At 44.0% G+C, this 20,649-nt stretch overlaps 1 protein-coding gene across 1 annotated transcript in view; it reads right to left on the reverse strand.

The window, feature by feature from the left end:
• LOC118836165 (zinc finger protein 665-like) overlaps positions 1 to 20,289 on the reverse strand; it is a 70,529-nt gene extending 50,240 nt beyond the window's left edge. The window contains exons 1-7 of the mRNA XM_036743528.1: positions 20,171 to 20,289; positions 18,386 to 18,411; positions 12,533 to 12,584; positions 10,170 to 10,239; positions 7,385 to 7,511; positions 2,690 to 2,769; positions 1,327 to 1,795 (exon numbers count right to left, since the gene is read on the reverse strand). Coding sequence (XP_036599423.1) covers positions 1,327 to 1,795; positions 2,690 to 2,769; positions 7,385 to 7,511; positions 10,170 to 10,239; positions 12,533 to 12,584; positions 18,386 to 18,411; positions 20,171 to 20,289 — 943 coding nt within the window. The remainder of the gene's footprint in view (positions 1 to 1,326; positions 1,796 to 2,689; positions 2,770 to 7,384; positions 7,512 to 10,169; positions 10,240 to 12,532; positions 12,585 to 18,385; positions 18,412 to 20,170) is intronic.
• Between the last annotated feature and the right edge of the window lie 360 nt (positions 20,290 to 20,649).

Below are 20,649 nucleotides of genomic sequence, written 5' to 3' on the forward strand. Positions count from 1 at the left end.
TAAAATGTCGAGAGAGATAGGATGGCTGATTTTCCCTGTAACAGCTTTTATTTATATTTTTAGTTTACAACATTCAATTTCATAGGTTTTGGGGTTCTGAAATTTCTCTCCTTCCCTCTCCTCTCTCCTCCCCACCCAAGACAGCATGTAATCCAATGTAGGTTCTACATTCACTTTCGCAATGAACTTATTTACATAACAGTCCAGTTGTAAAGAATTATAACCAAAAATGCATTCCACTGAATTGTAACTGAAAAAAGAACTGCTAAGGCAGGTTACCTTTGATCTGGATGTTGTCAGACCTTAAAGGTATCTATTATAGAATGAGACAAAATATTTGAAAAATAATGAAGCATATTTTGTTTTAATGCAGAAACTAATGATAACTGTAAGTGACTAACTCTTGGGAAAAAAGCATAGCAAAATCCTCTGAAGAAATCTTTGTCGGTGAGGTTCCTTTGGACTTCTGACTTAACCTGTCAACAGATCTCCCCAGCCCTGCTGACAGTGTTCAGGGACTCTTTAAGGCTGCAATCTAAGGCACTAGGACCTCTGCTATCCAAAGTAAGGAAACTTATAGGTTAAACTTTAAATAATGAGTGATAATAATAACCCGGCATCATTTAGAAAATAATCAAATTATATTATTTTAGTAATAAGCACATAGTAAAATTACATTTTTGAACCAGCTATTCACTGGCTATACACTAGTGCTCACTGTATTCATGTAAGATTCCAGAATGTACTGTTTGTGCTGATTGTCCCCCTTATCCAACATTCCACCAGCTTTCATCCCCATCATTTCCTGTGCTAGTTGTTCCCTTCTACTTATTCAGTGAATTAAAGATTTTTAATTCCTATTGGCAAGCTGTCCTTTGAAGCCCACCTTTCCTCTGGACTAACTACAGACCAGGCCAAGTCTGGAATTCTAAAACCTGTCAAACACTTATTTGGATATAACTGAGAACACACGTGCATGTGCTGAATTTTGCCACCAACAGTTGTTGAATATTGATTGTATGAAAACTTAATGAATACTGCATGAATTGGAACCAACACTGTTAAGGACTATTGACACATAAACATAGTAACTATGTCCTGCCCTCACATACGACAAATGAAGTTCCTAGAGTTTCTTCCCAGTGTGAATTATCTGACGTAAAGCAAGGATTAAGGTGAGTTTGAAAGCCTTTCCACATTGATTTTATCCATAAGTCTTCTCTAGATCATGGACTTTCTGATGTCTAGCAAGATTGGATCTCTGTATGAAAGCCTTTCCACATTGATTACATACACAAGGTTTCTCTCCAGTGTGGATTCTTTGATGTACAGTAAGAGTGGATCTCTGTGTGAAAGCTTTTCCACACTGATGACACTCATGAAGTTTCTCTCCAGTGTGGATTCTCTGATGTGCAGTAAGACTTGAGATCTGTGTGAAAGCCTTTCCACACTGATTACATTCATATGGTCTCTCTCCAGTGTGGATTCTCTGATGTGCAGCAAGATGGGAGCTCTCTGTGAAAGTTTTTCCACATTGACTACATCCATAAGACTTCTCCGTAGTGTGGATTTTCTGATGTGCAGCAAGATTTCCCCTTTGTGTGAAAGCCTTTCCACACTGATTACATTCATAAGGCCTCTCCCCAGTGTGGATTTTCTGATGTGCAACAAGAGTGGAGTTCTTTGTGAAAGCCTTTCCACACTGACTGCATTCATAAGGTCTCTCTCCAGTGTGGATTTTTTTATGTACACCAAGATAGGACCTCTGTTTGAAAGCCTTTCCACACTGATTACATTCATAAGGTCTCTCTCCAGTATGGATTTTCTGATGGTCATCACGACTGGAGCTTACTCTGAATGTCTTTCCACATTGATTACATTCATAAGGTTTCTCTCCAGTGTGTATTCTCTGATGTACAGTAAGAGTGGATCTCTGTGTGAAAGCTTTTCCACACTGATGACACTCATGAAGTTTCTCTCCAGTGTGGATTCTCTGATGTGCAGTAAGACTTGAGATCTGTGTGAAAGCCTTTCCACACTGATTACATTCATATGGTCTCTCTCCAGTGTGGATTCTCTGATGTGCAGTAAGACTTGAGATCTGTGTGAAAGCCTTTCCACACTGATTACATTCATAAGGTTTCTCTCCACTGTGGACTCTCTGATGTGTGGCGAGATGGGAGCTCTTTATGAAAGCTTTTCCACACTGATTACATTCATAAGGCTTCTCTCCACAGTGGATTCTTTGAGCTTCCCACTTGTTATATTCATCAGGCTGCTTGCTAACGGGAATTTGCTCATGAATAATGTGTTCAGAGTTCTGACTGAAGGTCTTCCCACCTTTATTACTTACACAAAGCATTTTTCCAGTATCACTTTTCTGATGTTTATTGATGTCTGAACTCCAGTTCACAGCCATCTCCAACTGATTACCTGGACACATTTGCATTCCAGGAGCCTTCTCCATGGACTGAAAAAACTTTCCATGTTCTCTAAAGCATTTGCTATATTCAATGTGTGAACGACAGTCATTTCCTGAGGTCATTTTCTTACAGTGATTTAGGATAGAAGACAGTCTGAACCTCTTTCCAATTTCATCCAATTCATAGTCACTCTTTGGGTTTTTATCTGTCTTCAAAATAAAGTCACAAATTTCTCTCAAACTCGAGTCCCAGGAAGCATCACTCACGAATCTTCGTAGGTTACATTCTTCCTCAAAAGGGCCAAGCTTTCTAGGCATGTCATTTACTTCAAACTTGGTCTCTCCATCTGAAGAAAACAAACAATCAAACATATAGACAGAAAATGATATACACACATCAAAATATGTAATAGCAATGGTTACTGAAGATTTATGCAGCTCATGACCTTTTCATCACCATTCTAAAGGCAATAAAACTTCATGGATGTACTCTTGGAGCAAACACTGGCATTAAATAGACCGTGTCACTGTAAGGAGAAGAGACAGACTGGATGTGAGAGTGATGAAGGAGATGTGGACCACACAGTGCTGGACCCATCAGAGACTAAACATTCATAGTCAACAAAAGCAGCAGCCCCAAGTCAAGTGACCAGAAGAAATAATGTCAACGGGAGAACAATTTCTTGCTAACTTCGAGAGAAGGCTGAGCCAAAAGAGGGCCTTCAATATTCCAGCAGGAAAGGAGTGGCCAGCTTTTAAAGATTTCTTGTACAGTACCGTATTAACTCATCTGGGCCAGAACACTCATAAATGTCTAAACTGGTTTCGATGAAAATCATGGGGAAATTCAGAAGGTACTAAATAAAAAATGAAAACTCAACGGGGGCACTAGTAGGTTACCTCATCCACCCTAAAGAAAGCCATATTTAAATCCACCCAATTGAAAGTATTTTATGATGTCCTGAAGGCTGCGTGGGTTGTCCTTCATTCTCAAAGAGGACCAGGACTTCAGGAAGATGATGCCATGACTTGCACTGAAATTGGATTTAAGTGAAAGAGAGGTGTGCAAAGTCACCATCCTCACTTTCTCCTCCAGAGCCTTCTGGGCTCGGTGGTTGGATATAGATCAGGATAACTAGAGATGGCCCAGGATACAGTGGGACACCTTGGCCTTTTAAAGCTAAGGTCTTTCCAACTTCTCCCTTTGACTGAGGTAATGCCAATTCAGTGAATAGGCCTTCTAAGAAGTGGGTCAAAGGATGGCCCCTTTAGTGAAAAAAAAATCAAATTTTGATGGGAAGACCCTCAGAGTCACTGGTCTAAGGAGAAACAATGGTTATTTACATTCACTCTGAGCCAGCAGGACCATCCCCCCACACCACATTGGGTCTGAGGTTGTGTGGTTGTGGTTTGTCCTTTACTCTCAGGAAGATGATGCCATGACTTGCAATTGAATTGTATATAAGTGAGGGAAGGCTATGCCAAGTCAGCAGCCTAATTTTCTCCTCCAGAGCCCTCTGGGTCCACTGGCCAGATAGAGATCTGAACAGCTGGAGATGGCCCAGCCCCTGAAAGCTATTTATGAGCCAAGGAACTATCTACCTAAGGGGCATCTCAGTGCTAATAGAGCCACATTATATTAGTGATAAGGACATGATCCTGGAGAGCTGGGCTGAACACTCCCATAGTATTCTCAGGAGACCATTCTCAACCACTACTGAAGCTCCTGTCCATTCACCTCAGGTTGTACTCAATCCCTCTCAATCCATTCACCGATTCATGGGCATCCCCACAAGTTACAATCCTTGCTACCAAAAAGAGATCGACTATAAGTATTTTAAAATATTTTTTTCTGTTTTCCTTAATCATCTTGCAAAGCAGACCTAAGAATAGTACGACAGGATCAAGGGGTAGGCACCATTGAACTCTTTGGGTATAATTACAGGTTGTTCTGCAAACCTGACGGATCAGGTCACAGTTCTGCCAACAGCAAATTAGCGTCCCAGATTTTCCACATCCCCTCCAAATTTGTCCCTTTCTGCTTCTTTCATTATAATCTGAGAGGTATAAGATGATATCTCAAGGTAGCTTAATTAGCATTTCTGTAAGAAGTAAAGATTTTAAGAATTTTCTCGTATGATTTTGATTTATTCATCAGAAACTACCTGTTCCTAGCCTTTGACTCTTTAGGGTTGGTGAATGACTTACATTCTTTCACATTTGACCAAGTTCTTTAATTATTTGAGATGTAAGACCTTTATCTGAGACACTGTCTATAATTTTCTCCCCAATTTTCTCCTTCCCTTCTGATCTTGGCTACACTGCTCTTATTTGTCCAAAACCTTTGTAATTTAATGTAATTGAAAATCATTCATTTTGCACCTCACCATGGTATCTCTAGTTTATGCATAAATTGTTGAATTCTCCATAAGTCTGACTGGTAATGTGTTCCATCATGCTCTTTTAATTTCCTATGATGTCTTCTTTTTATCTAGGTCATGTATCCATTTGCACCTTATTTTGGTAAATGGAGTATATTAGTCTCTGTCCAGTTTCTGATATACTACTTCCCAGTTTTCCCCATAATTTTTGCCAAATCAGGAATTCTTATCACAAAAACTTGTCAGCATTTTCCAAATCCAAAGTTATTCTGTTCTGCTCATCTACCTTTCTATCTCTTACTCACTCCAGATACCTTTTTTTATTATTATCATTAGTTTTGTTTTTATTTTCTCTTTTTTATTTTTAATTCACTGAATAAAATAAGCATTTCCATAACATGGTACAATAAAAAAAGATGATTGCACATGAAGTAGCGAATCAACTATACCTCAACGATTTCCTATTCACTTTAAGTAGGTAATAAAGTTACCATGTAAATTTCTTTTTTTTTCCTTCCCTCCTCCCTTTGCCATAGAGATGGCTACCACCAGATACAAGCATATGTGTGTGTGTGTGTGCATACACATAAATCATTCCGAATATACTTCTATTTATCTGTTGTTTTTCTAGAGTCTGAAAGCATCTACCCTCATATGTCCTTTCTATTTTGGGGTATTTATAATAGTCAGAATGACTTATTCAACTCAACTTTGTTGTTAAAAATATTTTTCTGGGGCAGCTAGATGGAGCAGTGAGTAGAGCATCAGCCCTGGAGTCAGGAAGACCTGAGTTCAAATTTGACCTCAGACACTTGACACACTTACTAGCTCTATGACCTTTGGCAAGTCACAACCCCAATTGCCCTGCCTTCACCCCTCCACAAATAAATAAATACATAAAAATTGAAAAAAATAAATATAAATAAAAATATTTTGTTGTTATTTTATATAACATTCTCTTGGTACTGCTCCTTTCCCTCTTCATTATTTTGTGCAAGTTTATCCATGTTTTTTTTTCTAAAATCATCAATGTCATCATTGTCAGCAGGACTTCTTCATAATCATGGATCCCAACTTGTTCAGTCATTCGCGAAGGTTATCTAGTTCTTTGCCACCATAAATAGAGCCGCTATTAATATTTTAGAATATATAGCATTTTTGCCTTTTTCCCTAATCATCTTTGGATATATAACTACTGGTGGTATTGCTGAGTCAAGAGGTATTGGCGGTTTAATAAGTCTTTGGGCATAATTTCGGATTGTTCCCCAAAATGGGTGGATTAGTTCACAATTCCACCAACAATGAATTAGTATCTCAATTTTTCCACATCCCCTCCAACATTTGTCTCCTTCCCTTTCTATCATTTTAACCAATCTGATAGGTATAAAAGGATATCTCAAGGTTGTTTAAATTTGCATTTCTCTACTCAATAAAGCATTATTTTTTTCATATGTCTATGAATTGCTTGGATTTCTCCACCGGAAAACTGCCTGTACATATACTTTGACCATTTCTCAATTGAAGAATGACTCAAATTCTCATAGATTTCACAAAGATCTTTGTAGATTTTGTATATTTGAGACCTGAGAATTTTATCTGAGAAATTGCAGAGAAAATCACCCTTCCCCTCAATTTTCTATTTTCCTTCTTATTTTATGTGCATTGCTTTTATTTGTAAAAAAAAAATCGCAACTTCCTTGCTCTATGAAATATAATGTATAAGCCCTATAGTCTTTTAATGTAGAAGCTGCTAGGTCTTGTGTTATGTTATTCTAGCTCCACAGAATTTACATCCTGTTTTTTTTGTTGCTTCTAGTATTTCTAGTATTGGGAGCTTTGAAACTTGGCTATAATGTTACTCTAAGTTTGCATTTTGTTATCACTTTCAGAGGCAATTTTCCTTAATGTCTCTGAGTATTGTATCTAGACCCTTAATTGGATCATACCTTTTAAGTAGCAACAATTCTTAACTTGTGTCTCCTTGATCTATTCTCCATCTCATTTGTTTTTCTAATGAGTCTTTTCACATTCACTTCTACTTTTCCATTCTTTTAGTGTTTAGTATTTCTTGGTGTCTTATCATGTCATTAGCTTCTTCTCACCCAGTTCTATATTTTAAGAAGTTACTTTCCTTCTTAAGTTTTTGGATGTTTTTCTAATTAGTTGACTTTCTTTTCATAATTTTCTTGATTTTCTGTTCTGCTGCTGTTCCTTCCCTCTAATTTTTCCTCAGTCCCTCATTTGATTTTTGAAATCCTTTTTAAGTTCTTCCAAGAACTCTTTTTGGGCTTGTGTCCATTTGAAATTTCTCTTTGAAGTGGGGGTGGTATTAACTCCAGTTTCTTCCCCTAAAAAGGACCCCAGATATTCATCTCCAGCTACCTGAATGATGTAAGTTATTTAACTTGAAAATGCTGAAAGCCAAGACCAAAGTGGATGGAGAGTTGGTGCACACAGAAGATTGTGCTGTCATGTCAGCTGCTGAGGCTGAGATGGGACAGAGTATGAATCAATTCTCTGCTGCTTGTGCAAATGTTGGCCTGACAATTAACACCAAGAAAGGAGAAGAAATGGTCCTTACCCAGGGACAGCAGGTTCTGGATATTCTCCAGCATGACCTCTATGCACAGCTTTTTCTGAGAATGGTCCAAGAGGCACCACTCCTCCTCGGTGAAGTCCACAATCACATCCTTGAATGTCACCAACTCCTAAACCATCAAAATCACATGATTTAGAGCTGAAAGAGACTCCAGAATTCATCTAGTATAACCTTCACTAACTTATAAGAGGAAACTGAAGCTCAGAAAAAGGATGTGTTTAAAACTCATATATCGTTTATGAGTGTCAGAGCCAGCACTTGAAATCGGTCATTAAGAGCCCAGTGGAATATGGAAGAAAGCAATATACATTTGAAGTAAGAATAATGTTGGAGTAATAAAAGACGAAAAAATATCCTACTATTAAAGGTTTCTCCTAATAGAATTAGGGGAAAGGTATGTGTTCTGTCAGTGAGATCTAAGCATCTGTGGAGAAAGAGACCAGGTCATCTGAAATTCCTCCCCACCAGAAGAGTCATCATATACATATTAAAAAAAACTGAAATAAGACATTGTGAAAAGCTGCTAAGTACTGTGTATTCTTTGAATATTGGGGGCATTGAACAGTGGTACTGAGGAAAGGACAAAGAAAAAGGAAAGATCTAGTAAATTTCCTTAGAGTCAGAAATAAAGTCTTAATTAGATGAAAGTATGAAAAGGATTCTAAAGAGACATTACTCACAATGTGGCCTCAACTGAGTGGAATGAGGCTGTTTCCAGCCAAGTGAAGAAGAGTTCTCTATTCTTATACTGAGGGGTTCAGATGACACTGGCTATGATGTGTCATGGGCAAAAGCATCTGGGGCCCTTGCTTTATGATTGCTTGCAGTTGCTCAAGGAATATATTTATTCATTGTGTTATTTAATCATAGAGAAATGAAAGTATGTGAGGAAAGGAGGGTTCCTTGATTCAGTAAAAATATAATGTTTTATGAGCTGTGGCTGGAGACTGAGCTAATGCATTAAGAGAGACACTGACACCATTTGTAAAAAATAAATTATTTCGATATGCAGCTAGAACTCAAGAGCATTGGTGATCAGGAATGAAGAGGCAGACTGATGGATATCATACAAGACATTGGAGACATCTGTAATCCTTTGATACATGGTGGGGCTCATCTACTGATCCAACCTGCTACATGGAGAACACATTCAGTCAATGCACTTGGCATTCTATGCTCTTTCATTTCACTTTCTTCCATTTCTAGCAGAAGGATGAGTCACTTTTTCAGTTTTTCATTTATTTTAGAACAATTCTCTTTCATGGTGGTAAAAATCTCTTCATTTTTATATCATTTTGATTCTATTTAAAGCATCTTGCTTATCTTATATTTATATTCTTGATTTTACTTTCAGTTTCCTTTATTTCTATTATCAAACCTCTGAGCAAATAAAGAATTTATTAGACTTTTCCTGATTTTTTTAAGTTCCCAAAAATCTACAAAATTTTCCTTTTTATTTGGTGTTCTGAGTCATGACTCTTCACAGCATTGAATTTACTTACAGCACTGATGCTCTAATGGCTGTTCTTGTATCAATGTACTGAATGTCCCCTTTAGTACCTTTCTTCCCCCATCTCTTTGGGAAAACTCATAGGCTTACTTCCTGTGTAGTTACTTTGTCTTAGAAGGCACAAAGTGCTTAGCAAATGGTGATTAACTACCTGAGTAATCAAGCAGACAGTGCTTTCTTTGGACTGGCATAAGTAGTTATGCTAAAGGCCTTTGTACCAGACTTTTCTAACTCTACCTCTAAATTCACATTTTTTTCCTTTTCCTAAAATGTTTCTTTTCTTCTCTGTATCACCTGACATAATCTTACCCAAAACTTCTTTGTAAGCTTGCTTACGCTGATCCTACCCAAAGGATGGCTCCAATACCCCAGGGGGAGAGTGTCTCTGTGTCCTCTGTGGAACTGTGAGAGTTTACTTACACACGTCCATCACCTACTCCTGGATAGTCACCCTCTTGAGGGGATAAATGAAGCACAGTTTACTGTCTGGCTGTATCCTGCACTCCCTTATTCTGGCTGTCCCTCGCTGAGCCTGACAATTCTCACAACAGGATTAAATGAAATAATATCTAAGTGCTTCCTGGCACATAGCAGATGCCCTATCTTAACCCTTTCCAGTCTTCTTACACCTTGGTCCTTTTCTTCCCTCTGACCCAGGAGACACTGGCCTCCCAGCTGATCCTTGAACAAGACCATCCATTCCCTGACCCTGTGCCTTCCCAATGGCTATCTCTCATGTTTGGAATGTCCTCCCCCTGCACCTGGGCCTCCTGGCTTCCTTTGTAGCTCAGGTAACATGTCACCTGAAAACAAGATTTCCTGGTCCCTGGCACTGACAGAGCCTTGCCTCCCAGTTTGCCTCCCATCCATACTGTATAGAGCTTGTTTAGAGACAGCTGCAGACTGACACATTCTCTCCCCATCGGAGTGTAAGCTCATGGAGGGCAAGGACTGTTTTTTTTTTTCAACATTCTTTTGCATCCCCACTAGTTTAGCACAGTTCTTGGCACTGAGGGGCCACTTTCTAAATGCTTATTGACTTGACCTAAGAAATGGGGAATGAGAGAAACTCAGAAAGACTTGGGAAAGCTTGTATGGCCCAAGGGAGGAGGAAATGAGCAGAACCAGGAGAACAATTTCTGCTCTGCTGACAGCATTGTAAAGGACAGGCTACATGAAACAGGATAAAGCTTCCTTGGCTCTCTTGGATTCCAGGTTTGCTGATGCTGGTCAGGCCTGTGGATGGACTGTACTCACCTGGAATGAGGGTCTCTGTGTGCCAGGGGCCATTCCCTTGGGTTCTAAGCTTTGGGCTCTACAAGTTGACCTGGAGAGAGGGAACAATCTCAGAATGGAAGAGACATTGTCTTTGCCTTCTCTTCCTAGGGTGAATGCTGACCTGCCAGGAATGACAGACAGTGAGCTCCCAGAAGGGTTACAAAGGGCCTGATCAGCCTTCAGGGGAGTGACTCCACTTTAAGAGGAGGGGCCCAGAGAGGGTCAGGCTCAGAAGTGAGTTTGGTCTGAGGAGGACGAGGACTTGCCACCCTCTCTAACTCCTTCCCTTTGACCTCATGCCCCTCCCCTATCCTCCTGCAGAGACCTGAGAGGCAGAAGGGACTTTGGATTCCATATGGGATGACACCAGTCAGTCTCAGCGACCCCAGATGCAGAGCTCTACCTGCACCTCATACTTTGGGTGACACAGGTAGGTCCAGTCATTGTGACCCAATGGTAAAACTGGGGATGGCACCATAGGACATTTAGGATGTGACCGTGAGCCTGGACAAGTAGTAGGGATAACTCCCAGAGCCATGGCTTGGAGGGAAGCCTGCTCTTGGCAAGCCTGGAGGACAGTTAACATGGGGTCAGAGGGGGAATTTGAAGCTCGATGGAAAGGGCAGACAGCAGAAGTGGGGATGTGGGGAGGGGCAATTGTTCAGACATACCTGGCAGCTGCATGTGCAGAGCTGTTTCCAACAAAGGAGAGCAATATCAGCACTGAGGGAAGAAGGCAGAGAGATCACAGATCCTAGGGTTTTCACTACTAGGTAGCCTACTCTGGCTGGACCCTCCCCCCACACACACACCCCATGGGCCCTCCTTATCCCAACAGTCCTACCCTGCTCTGCCCTTCTCTAACCTCCCCTTTCCTCTCAGGCTTCCAATCTTCACCCCAGGGCCAGCACCCACCAGGCTAGTCATCTCTGAGCTTCCCTCCCCCACTGCTCCACCCCTCTCTCCCTCCCTCCCTTACCCAACACTGAGACTCCAACTCTTCTCCTCAGAATCTCCTGGTCTCCCAGCTCTGCCCCTGCTGCCCCTTCTTCCCCACAAGGATATGCCCAGCCTACATCCATCTAGGTTCTCCCACCCAACCCCCTCCCATGATTCCCTCCCCCCTCAGACTTCCCCCTTCTTCTCTGAAACTTGGACCCAGACCCGCCCACTGCCACTGAACTCTCCTCCAAACTGAAGACAGTTACCACCTTGACCCATCTCCATTCTTGACCTTCCATACCCCAATCCTAACACTGAGGTGATGTTTCCCCCTTTCTCGATTTCATTGCCTTGTTCCTACTTTCCATGGATGTTCTCTTCCTGGAAGACCTCAGGATCCTAATGAGGAGATGGGGTCAGGACAGCAGGAGACCTGGTCCCAGGGCATATGTTAGAAACTTTATCTACTGATACAAACCTACACATCTGCCTCTGTGACTAGGGGCTTGGCTGGTACCTGATTAAGCACCTGAAATCCATCCCTGGGAGGTCCCACTATTTCCCTTTTCACCCCTCAAAACCCAGGTTCTAATGGTATATCAGTAAGGCAGAATTCATGACTTCAAAGACAGCCATGGATATGCCTGAATAGTCCAGAATTGCAGGATATAAGGAATTCTCTGAGTAGAAAGCAGAGGAGTTAAAGCATTTATTGAAACTCAAAAGTAGCAGACCCACGGACCAGTGTCCCCAATTCGACATCCTGGCAAGAGCCTTCCAAAACCAGTATGCCCATCTCACAACAGTGACCAGGAGGCCACAGAAAAGCATTATGGCAGCAAGCCAAGCCATACTGATGCTTCTCCCCCAATGCTAGGGCCCTCCAGCAAGAAGATCACCCACTGGCCTCAAGCCCCTGCTCAGCCTACTCCAGTCTCCACCAGGGTCAGTCCTGCCTTTCTGTAGCTCCTGCCACCGTTGCTGCCACTTCTGCCGCAATCTCCAAGCTGTGCTCCAGCTAGCTGACTGCTTTCTGTCTCCTTCGGCTCTCAATAGGCTCTCACCAACTGCCTCCCCAACTGCCTCTTAGCTCTGCTCCAACGGTTCATGAAGCTCCTCCCACCACAAGCTTCCATTGGCTCTGGTCCTAGCCACTCCCCCCAGGAACTTGAGAGCTCCGCCCCCAAAGCCCACTCAAATGGGGCGGGGTGGGGGGGGGTGGGGGGGGGTGGAACTCTTCCCATTCAGGGGCAACCCCCAGAGCCAGGACTTGGAGGGAGACCTGCTCTTGGCAAGCCTGGCAGACAGTTAATAAGAGGTCAGAGGGGGAATTTGAGGCTCAATGGAAAGGGCAGTCAGCAGAAGTGGGGATGTGGGGAGGGGCAATTGTTCAGACATACCTGGCAGCTGCATGTGCAGAGCTGTTTCCAACAAAGGAGAGCAATATCAGCACTGAGGGAAAAAGGCAGAGAGATCAGAGATCTTAGGGCTTTCACTTTGAAGGTAGCCTATAATGGGTGGGCCCTCCTCCCCACCCCTCCATGTGCCTTCCCTATCCCAACAGTCCTGCCAATGTGCCTTCCCTATCCCAACAGCCCTGCCGTGACCTCCCCACCTCTCCTCTCCCCTTCCCTCTCTGGCTTCCAATTTTCCCCCCAGGGCCACCACCCACCAGGCTAGTCATCTCTGAGCTCCCCTCCCCCACTGCTCCACCCCTCTCTCTCTCTCTCTCTCCCTCCCTCCCTTACCCAGCTCTGAGACTCCAACTCTACTTAGCAGAATTTCCTGGTCTCCCAGCTCTGCCTCTGATCTGCCCCTGCTGCCCCTTCTTCCCCACAACAGTATGCCCATCCTCCATCCATCTAGGTTCTCCCACCCATTCCTCTCCCCTGATTCCCTCATCTCTCAGGCCTCCCCTTCTTCTCTGCAACCTGAGCCCAGACCTTCCCATCGCCACTGAACTCTCCTCCAAACTGAAGATATTTACCATCTTGGCCCATCTCCATTCTTGACCTTCCATACCCCAATCCTAACACTGAGTTGATATTTGCCCCTTTCTAGGTTTTATTTCCTTGTTCCTATTTTCTATGAGATGTTCTCTCACTGGAAGACCTCAGGATCCTAATGAGGAGCTGAGGCCAGAACAGCAGGAGACCTGATCCCAGTGCACATGTTACAGCTCAAGTTATAAAGTTTATCCACTGATATAAACCTTCACATTTGCCTCTATGACTAGGGGTTTGACTGTTACCTGATTAAGCACCTGAAATCCAACCCTGTGTACGGGACAGAATTTTTAAATAATAGGAGAGACATCTTTAGGAGGAACAAAGTAAAATTTATTCTACAAACCTTGTAAGATTTGGGCACACCTCCATAATGGAGGAGGCGAGGTAAAAGGGAACCTGCCTTAATTTATAGTCTTAATGAAAAAGATTCCCACCCACCTCTATCCCTTCTCACCATTGGCTGGAGGGTGAGCTTACAGTCTAGGTGAGAAAACTACGCAGAGGACCAAGGTTGATCCGGTTTGTTCAGGTTTTTCCCTATCAGAACGCAACTGCCAGGGTGGCATCTGAAAGTCTAGGAGAAGAGATGGGGTGGGGGGAAGGAGAGACCCTTCCTAGACCAGAGAACAAATAGCTCACAGGAAGTTCGTTATCTTCTAACATCTGAGAGAGAGGGAGAGAAGGGCATGCCTTCCAAAATTACAAGGCCAAATCCCAAAACCTCTCCACTAGACACACCCTGTGAAGTCTTCACAATTATCCATCCCATGCACCTGGGAGGTCCCACTATTTCCCTTTTCACCCCTCAAAACCCAGGTTCTAATGCTGAGAGGTGCAGAAAGCAGGAAGTGTTGGTCCTGGGGCACAAAGAAGTCTGGAAATTAGGAGGGAGGCCAGGGAAGGACTGATGTGGGATTGCTGGTGGAGGTGGGGGGAGCTCCATAAATCAGCACTGAAACCTTAATGATCCTTTTGGCATTTTTTTTTACAAGAGTAAAGCCAGTTCCCACCCTTCAGTACCTTTTCTATTGCCAAGGAGTGGTGGGCAGGGAGGGGCTCTATGGCAGTGCTGGGGAATGGGGCCTTAGGGCTAGATTGACCCTCAAAAACCTGGTACTGCAGCAGAGTAGGCATTGATTTTGGAATCTGTTAGATGAACTGGAAAGGAGAGGGAAAGTTTGGGGGTAAAAATGAAGCCAGAAAAAAGAAGAGAGACTGAGAAAAATATAGAGATATATACTGTAGACCCCTCCCCAAAGCATTTTGAAACCAAAGGCCTAAAATCAGGATGGGAGGCAAAGCCTAGAAACTGCCTCAGATCTGATAGATTAAGATAGAATTGTGGTGTGGGTGTGACTGACCGTGCTTACATTAAATACACTCAAGTACTCTTCCAACACCACCGTGTAAGTACCCTTTCAATGGACTGCCCTTCAGTCATAAATTGAGTTTCTAATTGGTTTGCACCCTGGCAAATCCCTCTTCCCTTCTCTTTTAGTTTCGTTCTTTGGATTCCCAACTTGGCCAGAATTAGGAACCCAAGAAGGTCACCATATCCTCTGAAGCTTTGAGACTTTGCACACAAACAGTGACACTCCCTTGACCCCCTGCTTCCTCTGGCTAATCAAATCATACATCAGAAAAAAGGCCAGTGGCTAGAATGCAAAGTCCAATGAGAATGGCATATAGCGTACCTTACATTAAACAAAGTAACACAGGCAATAAGTCTCCTGACACACAATGGTCTGAACTTGCTTCTCACAGGACATCATAGTCAGCTGATCAAGGCTGAGACCAGGACCTCTGGCACATGCACAGATAACCTGAGGAGCAGAATGGCTTGGTTTCAGGTAACAGCCAAAGCAGCGTGTGTGTGTGTGTGTGTGTGTGTGTGTGTGTGTGTGTGTGTGTGTCTTGGGGGAGGGGTGGTAAAGACAGGTAGGGCTCTCTGCCTCTCCCAGGATCTCTGTCTCATTTTCTGACTGGACACTTGAAGTTGGTAAACAGTGCCATGGAGCAAGGACTGGTCCAACACACTTGCATGGCATCCTTACATACAGCTAGTGCTGCCTCTTCTTGTTGGGAGCTTTTTGGTGGGGCTGAGATAACACATTCCTGTTTGACCTTTCCCATAATCTCCACCCTAGGTCTGCTTCAGGGATGACTCAGCCTCTGTCTGAGGTCTGCTCCAGCTCTAATAATTCTGATTCTATGGCAGTAATAACGCATGTTTTGGTTGGGTCACTCAGTGGTCTGACTCTTCATGACCCCACGGACACAGTTCATGGGATTTTCTCAGCAAAGATACTGGAGTAGTTTGTCATTTTCTTCCCTAGTGTGTTCCCCATTTTACAGATGAGGAAAAGAGGCAAACAGGATGAAGTGACTTGTCCAGGGTCACACGGCTAGCTACTGTCTGAGGCTGGATTTGAACTCAGGTCTCCTTGACTCCAGAGCTAACACTCTTTACACTACACCCCCTAGCTGCCCCAACAGCAAAGCATTTTAAGGATAATTGCACAAAGTCATCAGAGAGAAGAGAGAAGCTACCCCAGATAGCAATCCTTAGAACTTTTGGAGCATTTCTCAGGTAATTCAGACTAGACCACAACTGTCCTCCATGTTTTCTTGTGGGAGTGAAGAGGTTTGGAGTTGACGGTTGCTCGACACCCCAAAGTACCAACACACCGGGTCCTGCCAAAAGAATTAGACTCAAGCCTTTTCAGTCAAGGGAAAAGACAAAGTTTATTAAGGGTTTGCCATAATGGGTTGTCTTAAGAAATCCCACCCTTTGTAACGCCTGTTTTCACAAACAGGCCAGATTTAATCTACTGAGCCAGATTGAATCCGAGTGCCTTTGTGGAGGCAAGATGGAGATTATATACACAAAGATTGAGGGGTGGTCAAGGGGTGACTAGAGGAGGGGTTTAAGGAGGAACTTGAGGAGGAGTCTAAGGAGGAGACTCCTAAGGAGACATCCTAAGGAGGATGGGACTGAGCTGAAGTCAGACTCCAGGGTGGGAAATAGCTGAAGGCTACATGGAGATGACAGACAATAGAGGGGCTAGGGTAACAGAGCTAGGGTATAGATATTTTGACCAGAATTAAGTATAGTAAACAGCTGGACAATAGAGCGCTAGACTAGACAGAGACTTGGACCTAATGATAATGCAAGGCCCATGGCCTTAGGGAAAGGCAAGATCCAGTTGGAAGACTCAAGGAAAGTTCAAGGGGGGCTCCCAGAGACTGTACTCCAGGTTCAAGGGGGTTCCCAGAGACTGTGCCCTCATCATTCTCCCCTGAAACAAATAGGACCCAAATTCTTTTGGGGTCCAAGGGGATTCCCACAGTCTAAACCCCATCATTTCCCCCTCAAACAAATGGGACCCAAATTCTTTTGGGGTCAGGGACAAAGCTCTCAGCTTCTGAAATTGCTTCCTGCTGGGAAGAGGTATAGAGCTATCCCTGTCTGGATGGGTCCAGTTCAAGGGGTACATAGTCCGAGCAGTCATCTGGAAGTTGATGGCTTGGAGCCTGCAGAAGACAAATCTGGCAAAGAGGTTAAGCAAACAACCAAATAGACAGTATAGGAGTATAGAGAAAGGACAATTTCCCTGGAGGGAATTAAAGATGACTATTTCATACCTAGCTCCCCTAACCACTTGTTCTGTGTACCCCACTGCTTCAGGGTCCAGAAGTGTGTAGCACAGCCAAATTAGGTCAGGTGTGTGTAAGAGCAAGGCTTGATATTTGGTGCGCCTGTGGTTAGCCAGGCACTGGTGGCCCTCTGCTTCCAGGGTACTCTGAACTCCATAGGGAGTCAGAACTTCTAAAGGCTGGTAAACTGGAGGTTTAGGAGCTTCCTCAATTAGAGTGTCTGTAGCAGCCAGCCATGGAGTCTAATTGTTTTGGAAAACAGGCAAGTGGCTTGGGGTCAGGTCCTAAGGACTGGATTAGGATTCCCAAAGCCTGTCCTCTCCTTTCAGCAACATACTGAGTGAAAGGTTTTTCTAAATTACGTAAGGCTAATGCTGGAGTGGTGGTCACTTTAGTTTTCAAAATCTCAAAAGCTTTAGCCTGGTGCAGGCCCCACTCTAGAGGGAGTGAGTCAGGGCCTTGAGTGGAGTCATAAAGAGGTTTAGCAATGAGACCAAAATTAGGAATCCAGAATCTACAAAATCCAGTCATGCCTAGAAAAGTTTGGAGTTGTTTCTTAGTGGCTGGAATAGGAATAGACAGTATTGTCCTCTTCCTCTCCGAGGTCAAGGATTGAGAGGTAGACATTAGTTCATGGCCCAGATACTTTACAGATTGGCATGCTATCTGGACTTTGTTCAAGGAGACCCCTATAGCCTCAAGTACCCAAGAAGTTCAGGATTTCTGGCGCCACAGACAAAGAAGCCTCCCAGGTGGAGCTACAAATAAGATTATCATCCACATACTGAATTAAGCTACTGTCAGCTAATTTCAGATCCCTTAAATCTTTTCCCAAAGCCTGGCCAAATAAATGAGTGCTATCTCAAAACCCTTGGGTCAAAACTGTACATGTTAGCTGACATGAACTTGATTCCCCTAGAAGTATCCATTAAAAGACAAAAATAAATTGTGAGTCTGCGTGCAGAGGTATACAGAAAAAGGCATCTTTGAGGTACAGGGTGGAAACCATTGGGTACCCCAATATGGGTTGGGAAAATGCATAGGAATAACAGCTTCATTAACAGCCCTGAAATCTACAATCATTCAGTACTCTCCATTAGGCTTCCTTATGGGAAAGATTGGAATGTGGCAAGGAGATTGACAAGGGACAAGGATTTTATGCTTAGGGAATCTTTCAATTAATGGCTGCAGTCCTTCCCAAGCCTGAGGCTTAACTGGACATTGACAGGGATTGGGGAACACATTAGACTCTCTGAGGCGACTAAGGGCTGGGGTGGCATGAATAGCTTTCCCAGGAATTCCCTGATCCCAAACAATTGGCTTGACTGTCTCCCACACTTCTGGGGGAGGTGGTCTAGTGAGCAGAGGGAAAAGGGAACTGGGAGGTTTAACTAGAGAAAATTGGCTCCCCAACTTCACCATCAGGTCCCTTCCCAACAAGGGGGGTGGGCCAGAGGAGGGTGGAAGGAAGGAGTGTTCAAACAACAGATCCTTAATGCTCATGACCTGATGGGTCGAGGGGAGCATAGGGCCAGAGCAATTAGTTAAAACAAGAGAACATAGCCATGATAAAGTGGGTAACCTTACCTTCAGCCTTGATTTCACCCAGGGCTCTGCGAGAGAGGTGGAGAAAGTGGGAGCACTGCCAAGCCCCAGGCTTTCCCCTCCTTCCCCTCCTTCTGAGTCTTCAGAAGACTGGAGGACAGGGTACTGGGAGGAGGCTCTACCACTTTTCCAACCTCGGGGATAATCATTCCTCCAATGTCCCTCCTGGTTACATGCTGGGCATGGTCCTGGAGGCATAGATCCTGGAGGCTTCCTCCGGGGGGCCACCCTAGAGGGGCACTCCTTGGACCAGTGACCCTCCTTGTGGCATCGAAAGCAGGTTTCCCCACAGCCCAAACTGCCAGGCTTCCTCCAAGGGGGCCCCCTGGAGGGGCACTCCTTGGGTCTTTTTCTGGCCATGGCAGCAGCCAAGAATAGAGAATGTTCTCTGTCTCTAGCCCTTTCCCTGCATTTTCTTTCCTCTGCTGCAACCAGGTCTCTATTGTTGAAAACTCCAAAGGCCGTCTCTAGTAATTGGACCTGAGGTATTTGGGGTCCCATTGCCAATTTCTGCAGCTTCCTCCTAATATCTGGGGCAGACTGATTAATGAAATACATGCTAATGATTGCCATCCCTTCTATAGAATCAGGATCCAAATTTGTATACTTTTTAATAGCTTCTACTAGCTGGTTTTGGAAAAGGGCAGGGTTTTCCTTTTCTCCCTGAGTAATTTCCCTAATTTTTTGAAAATTTATCTGCTTTTGAAATGCAGTTCTTAGGCCTTCTAACAGGCAAATTACCATATGGTCTCTCTTTTCTCTATCCTTACTCTTGATAATTCCATCCTGGGTCACTAGTGGGAACAGCAGCTGTTCCTGGGGGGTATTTTATGGGGTTATCGCTAGCCAAACAATCCCAAAATTGTTGGGCTTGTTCCCAGATCTTCCTTTTCTCCTCAGTGGTACAACTGATAGAGAAGAGGATGTGCAATTCACCCCAAGAAAGCTCAAATTGTAGGGACAGATCCCTAAAACCCTCAGTAAACTTGGTGGAGTCTTCTGAGTATCTCCCCAGCTTCTCTTTAACCTGAATCATCTCTGAAATGGAGAATATAGCATGTACTCTGATTGTCCCCATAGAGGAGGCAGGCACTTCCCTCAGGGGAAAAAGCCTTGAAGGAGCTGTGGAGACTGAGGATTGGGGAGGGGTATAGGAAGTCCCACTTCTCGTGAGGTAGGGACTGGGCAGTGCTGGCTGAACTAGATTAGACTGCAAGGCCAGGGGATCAGGCTGATAAGGGAGAAAATCAGTTGATACCTGAGGAGGGGTAGAAGTCAGAGGGGAAGATACCCCAGAGACCCAAGTGGGTACCACCTCAAAGAGAGGGGCTAGGGGAGGAGATATTGCAATGGGGGCAGGGCCCAAGGCTGGAACCTGAATAGGGGTCCCTTCAGGGGAAGGGGCCACAGAGGGAGGCACCTCAACAAGATCCTTGGCTGGTACTGGAGCAGGGGTTGCCAAGCGGGGAGGGGCTGAAGCCCTGGGGGCCATATAAAAGGGGTCATCCAAAATGTCCTGTTAACCCCCATTGCCCCTTTGTGGGGCAGTTCTAGCTACAAACATCCTACAACCTTTTCTGAGGACAGGGTTCTTTTTAAGTTCTTTAGAGAAATTGAATTGAGTTGAAGGAACTGAAAAGGATTGACCCATTTTGGGCATTTGGGCTGGAAGTCTCTTCCTCCATAGTAAAGGAGAAGTTAGGAGTAAGTGCAGAGAGACAAACAAAATAAATCAAGACAAAAAAAAAAAAACCCATGAGAACATACCTGCTGGAGTTTCCCAATTCCCTAGTGTGAAGAGAATTGAAATAATCTGGCACATGCTTCTGGATGGGGCATCTGTCCGTCCATGTCCTCCGTGCTTCAGAAGCCATGCCTAGGTCCATGGCCTCCAATATAGCCACTGGACCTAGAACCACCTGAGAGCATCAGGCTGAGTACAACAAGACCGCCTCCTAGCTGTCTGACCTACTGGGACCTGCTGAGGTCAGGCCCGAAAAGCACCTCCAAAATACTTGGAGAGCTTTCAACTGACTGAATGAGAACGGATTTACAGAAGGTGGAGAAGGGAGAGAAGGGGGTGGGAAAAGGAGAGACAATCCAGTACTGGAACTTGTTCTTTTACTTTTTCTGAGGTAAATAAAGGTTAATTGACTGGGTCAAGACCATACATACTGTCTGAGGCCATATTTGAACTCAGATCCTTGTGGCTCTAAGCCACTGCTTGCCCACCGCACTACCCAGCT

Source organism: Trichosurus vulpecula, chromosome 2 (genome assembly GCF_011100635.1).
Source record: "Trichosurus vulpecula isolate mTriVul1 chromosome 2, mTriVul1.pri, whole genome shotgun sequence".
Classification (NCBI taxonomy): domain Eukaryota; kingdom Metazoa; phylum Chordata; class Mammalia; order Diprotodontia; family Phalangeridae; genus Trichosurus; species Trichosurus vulpecula.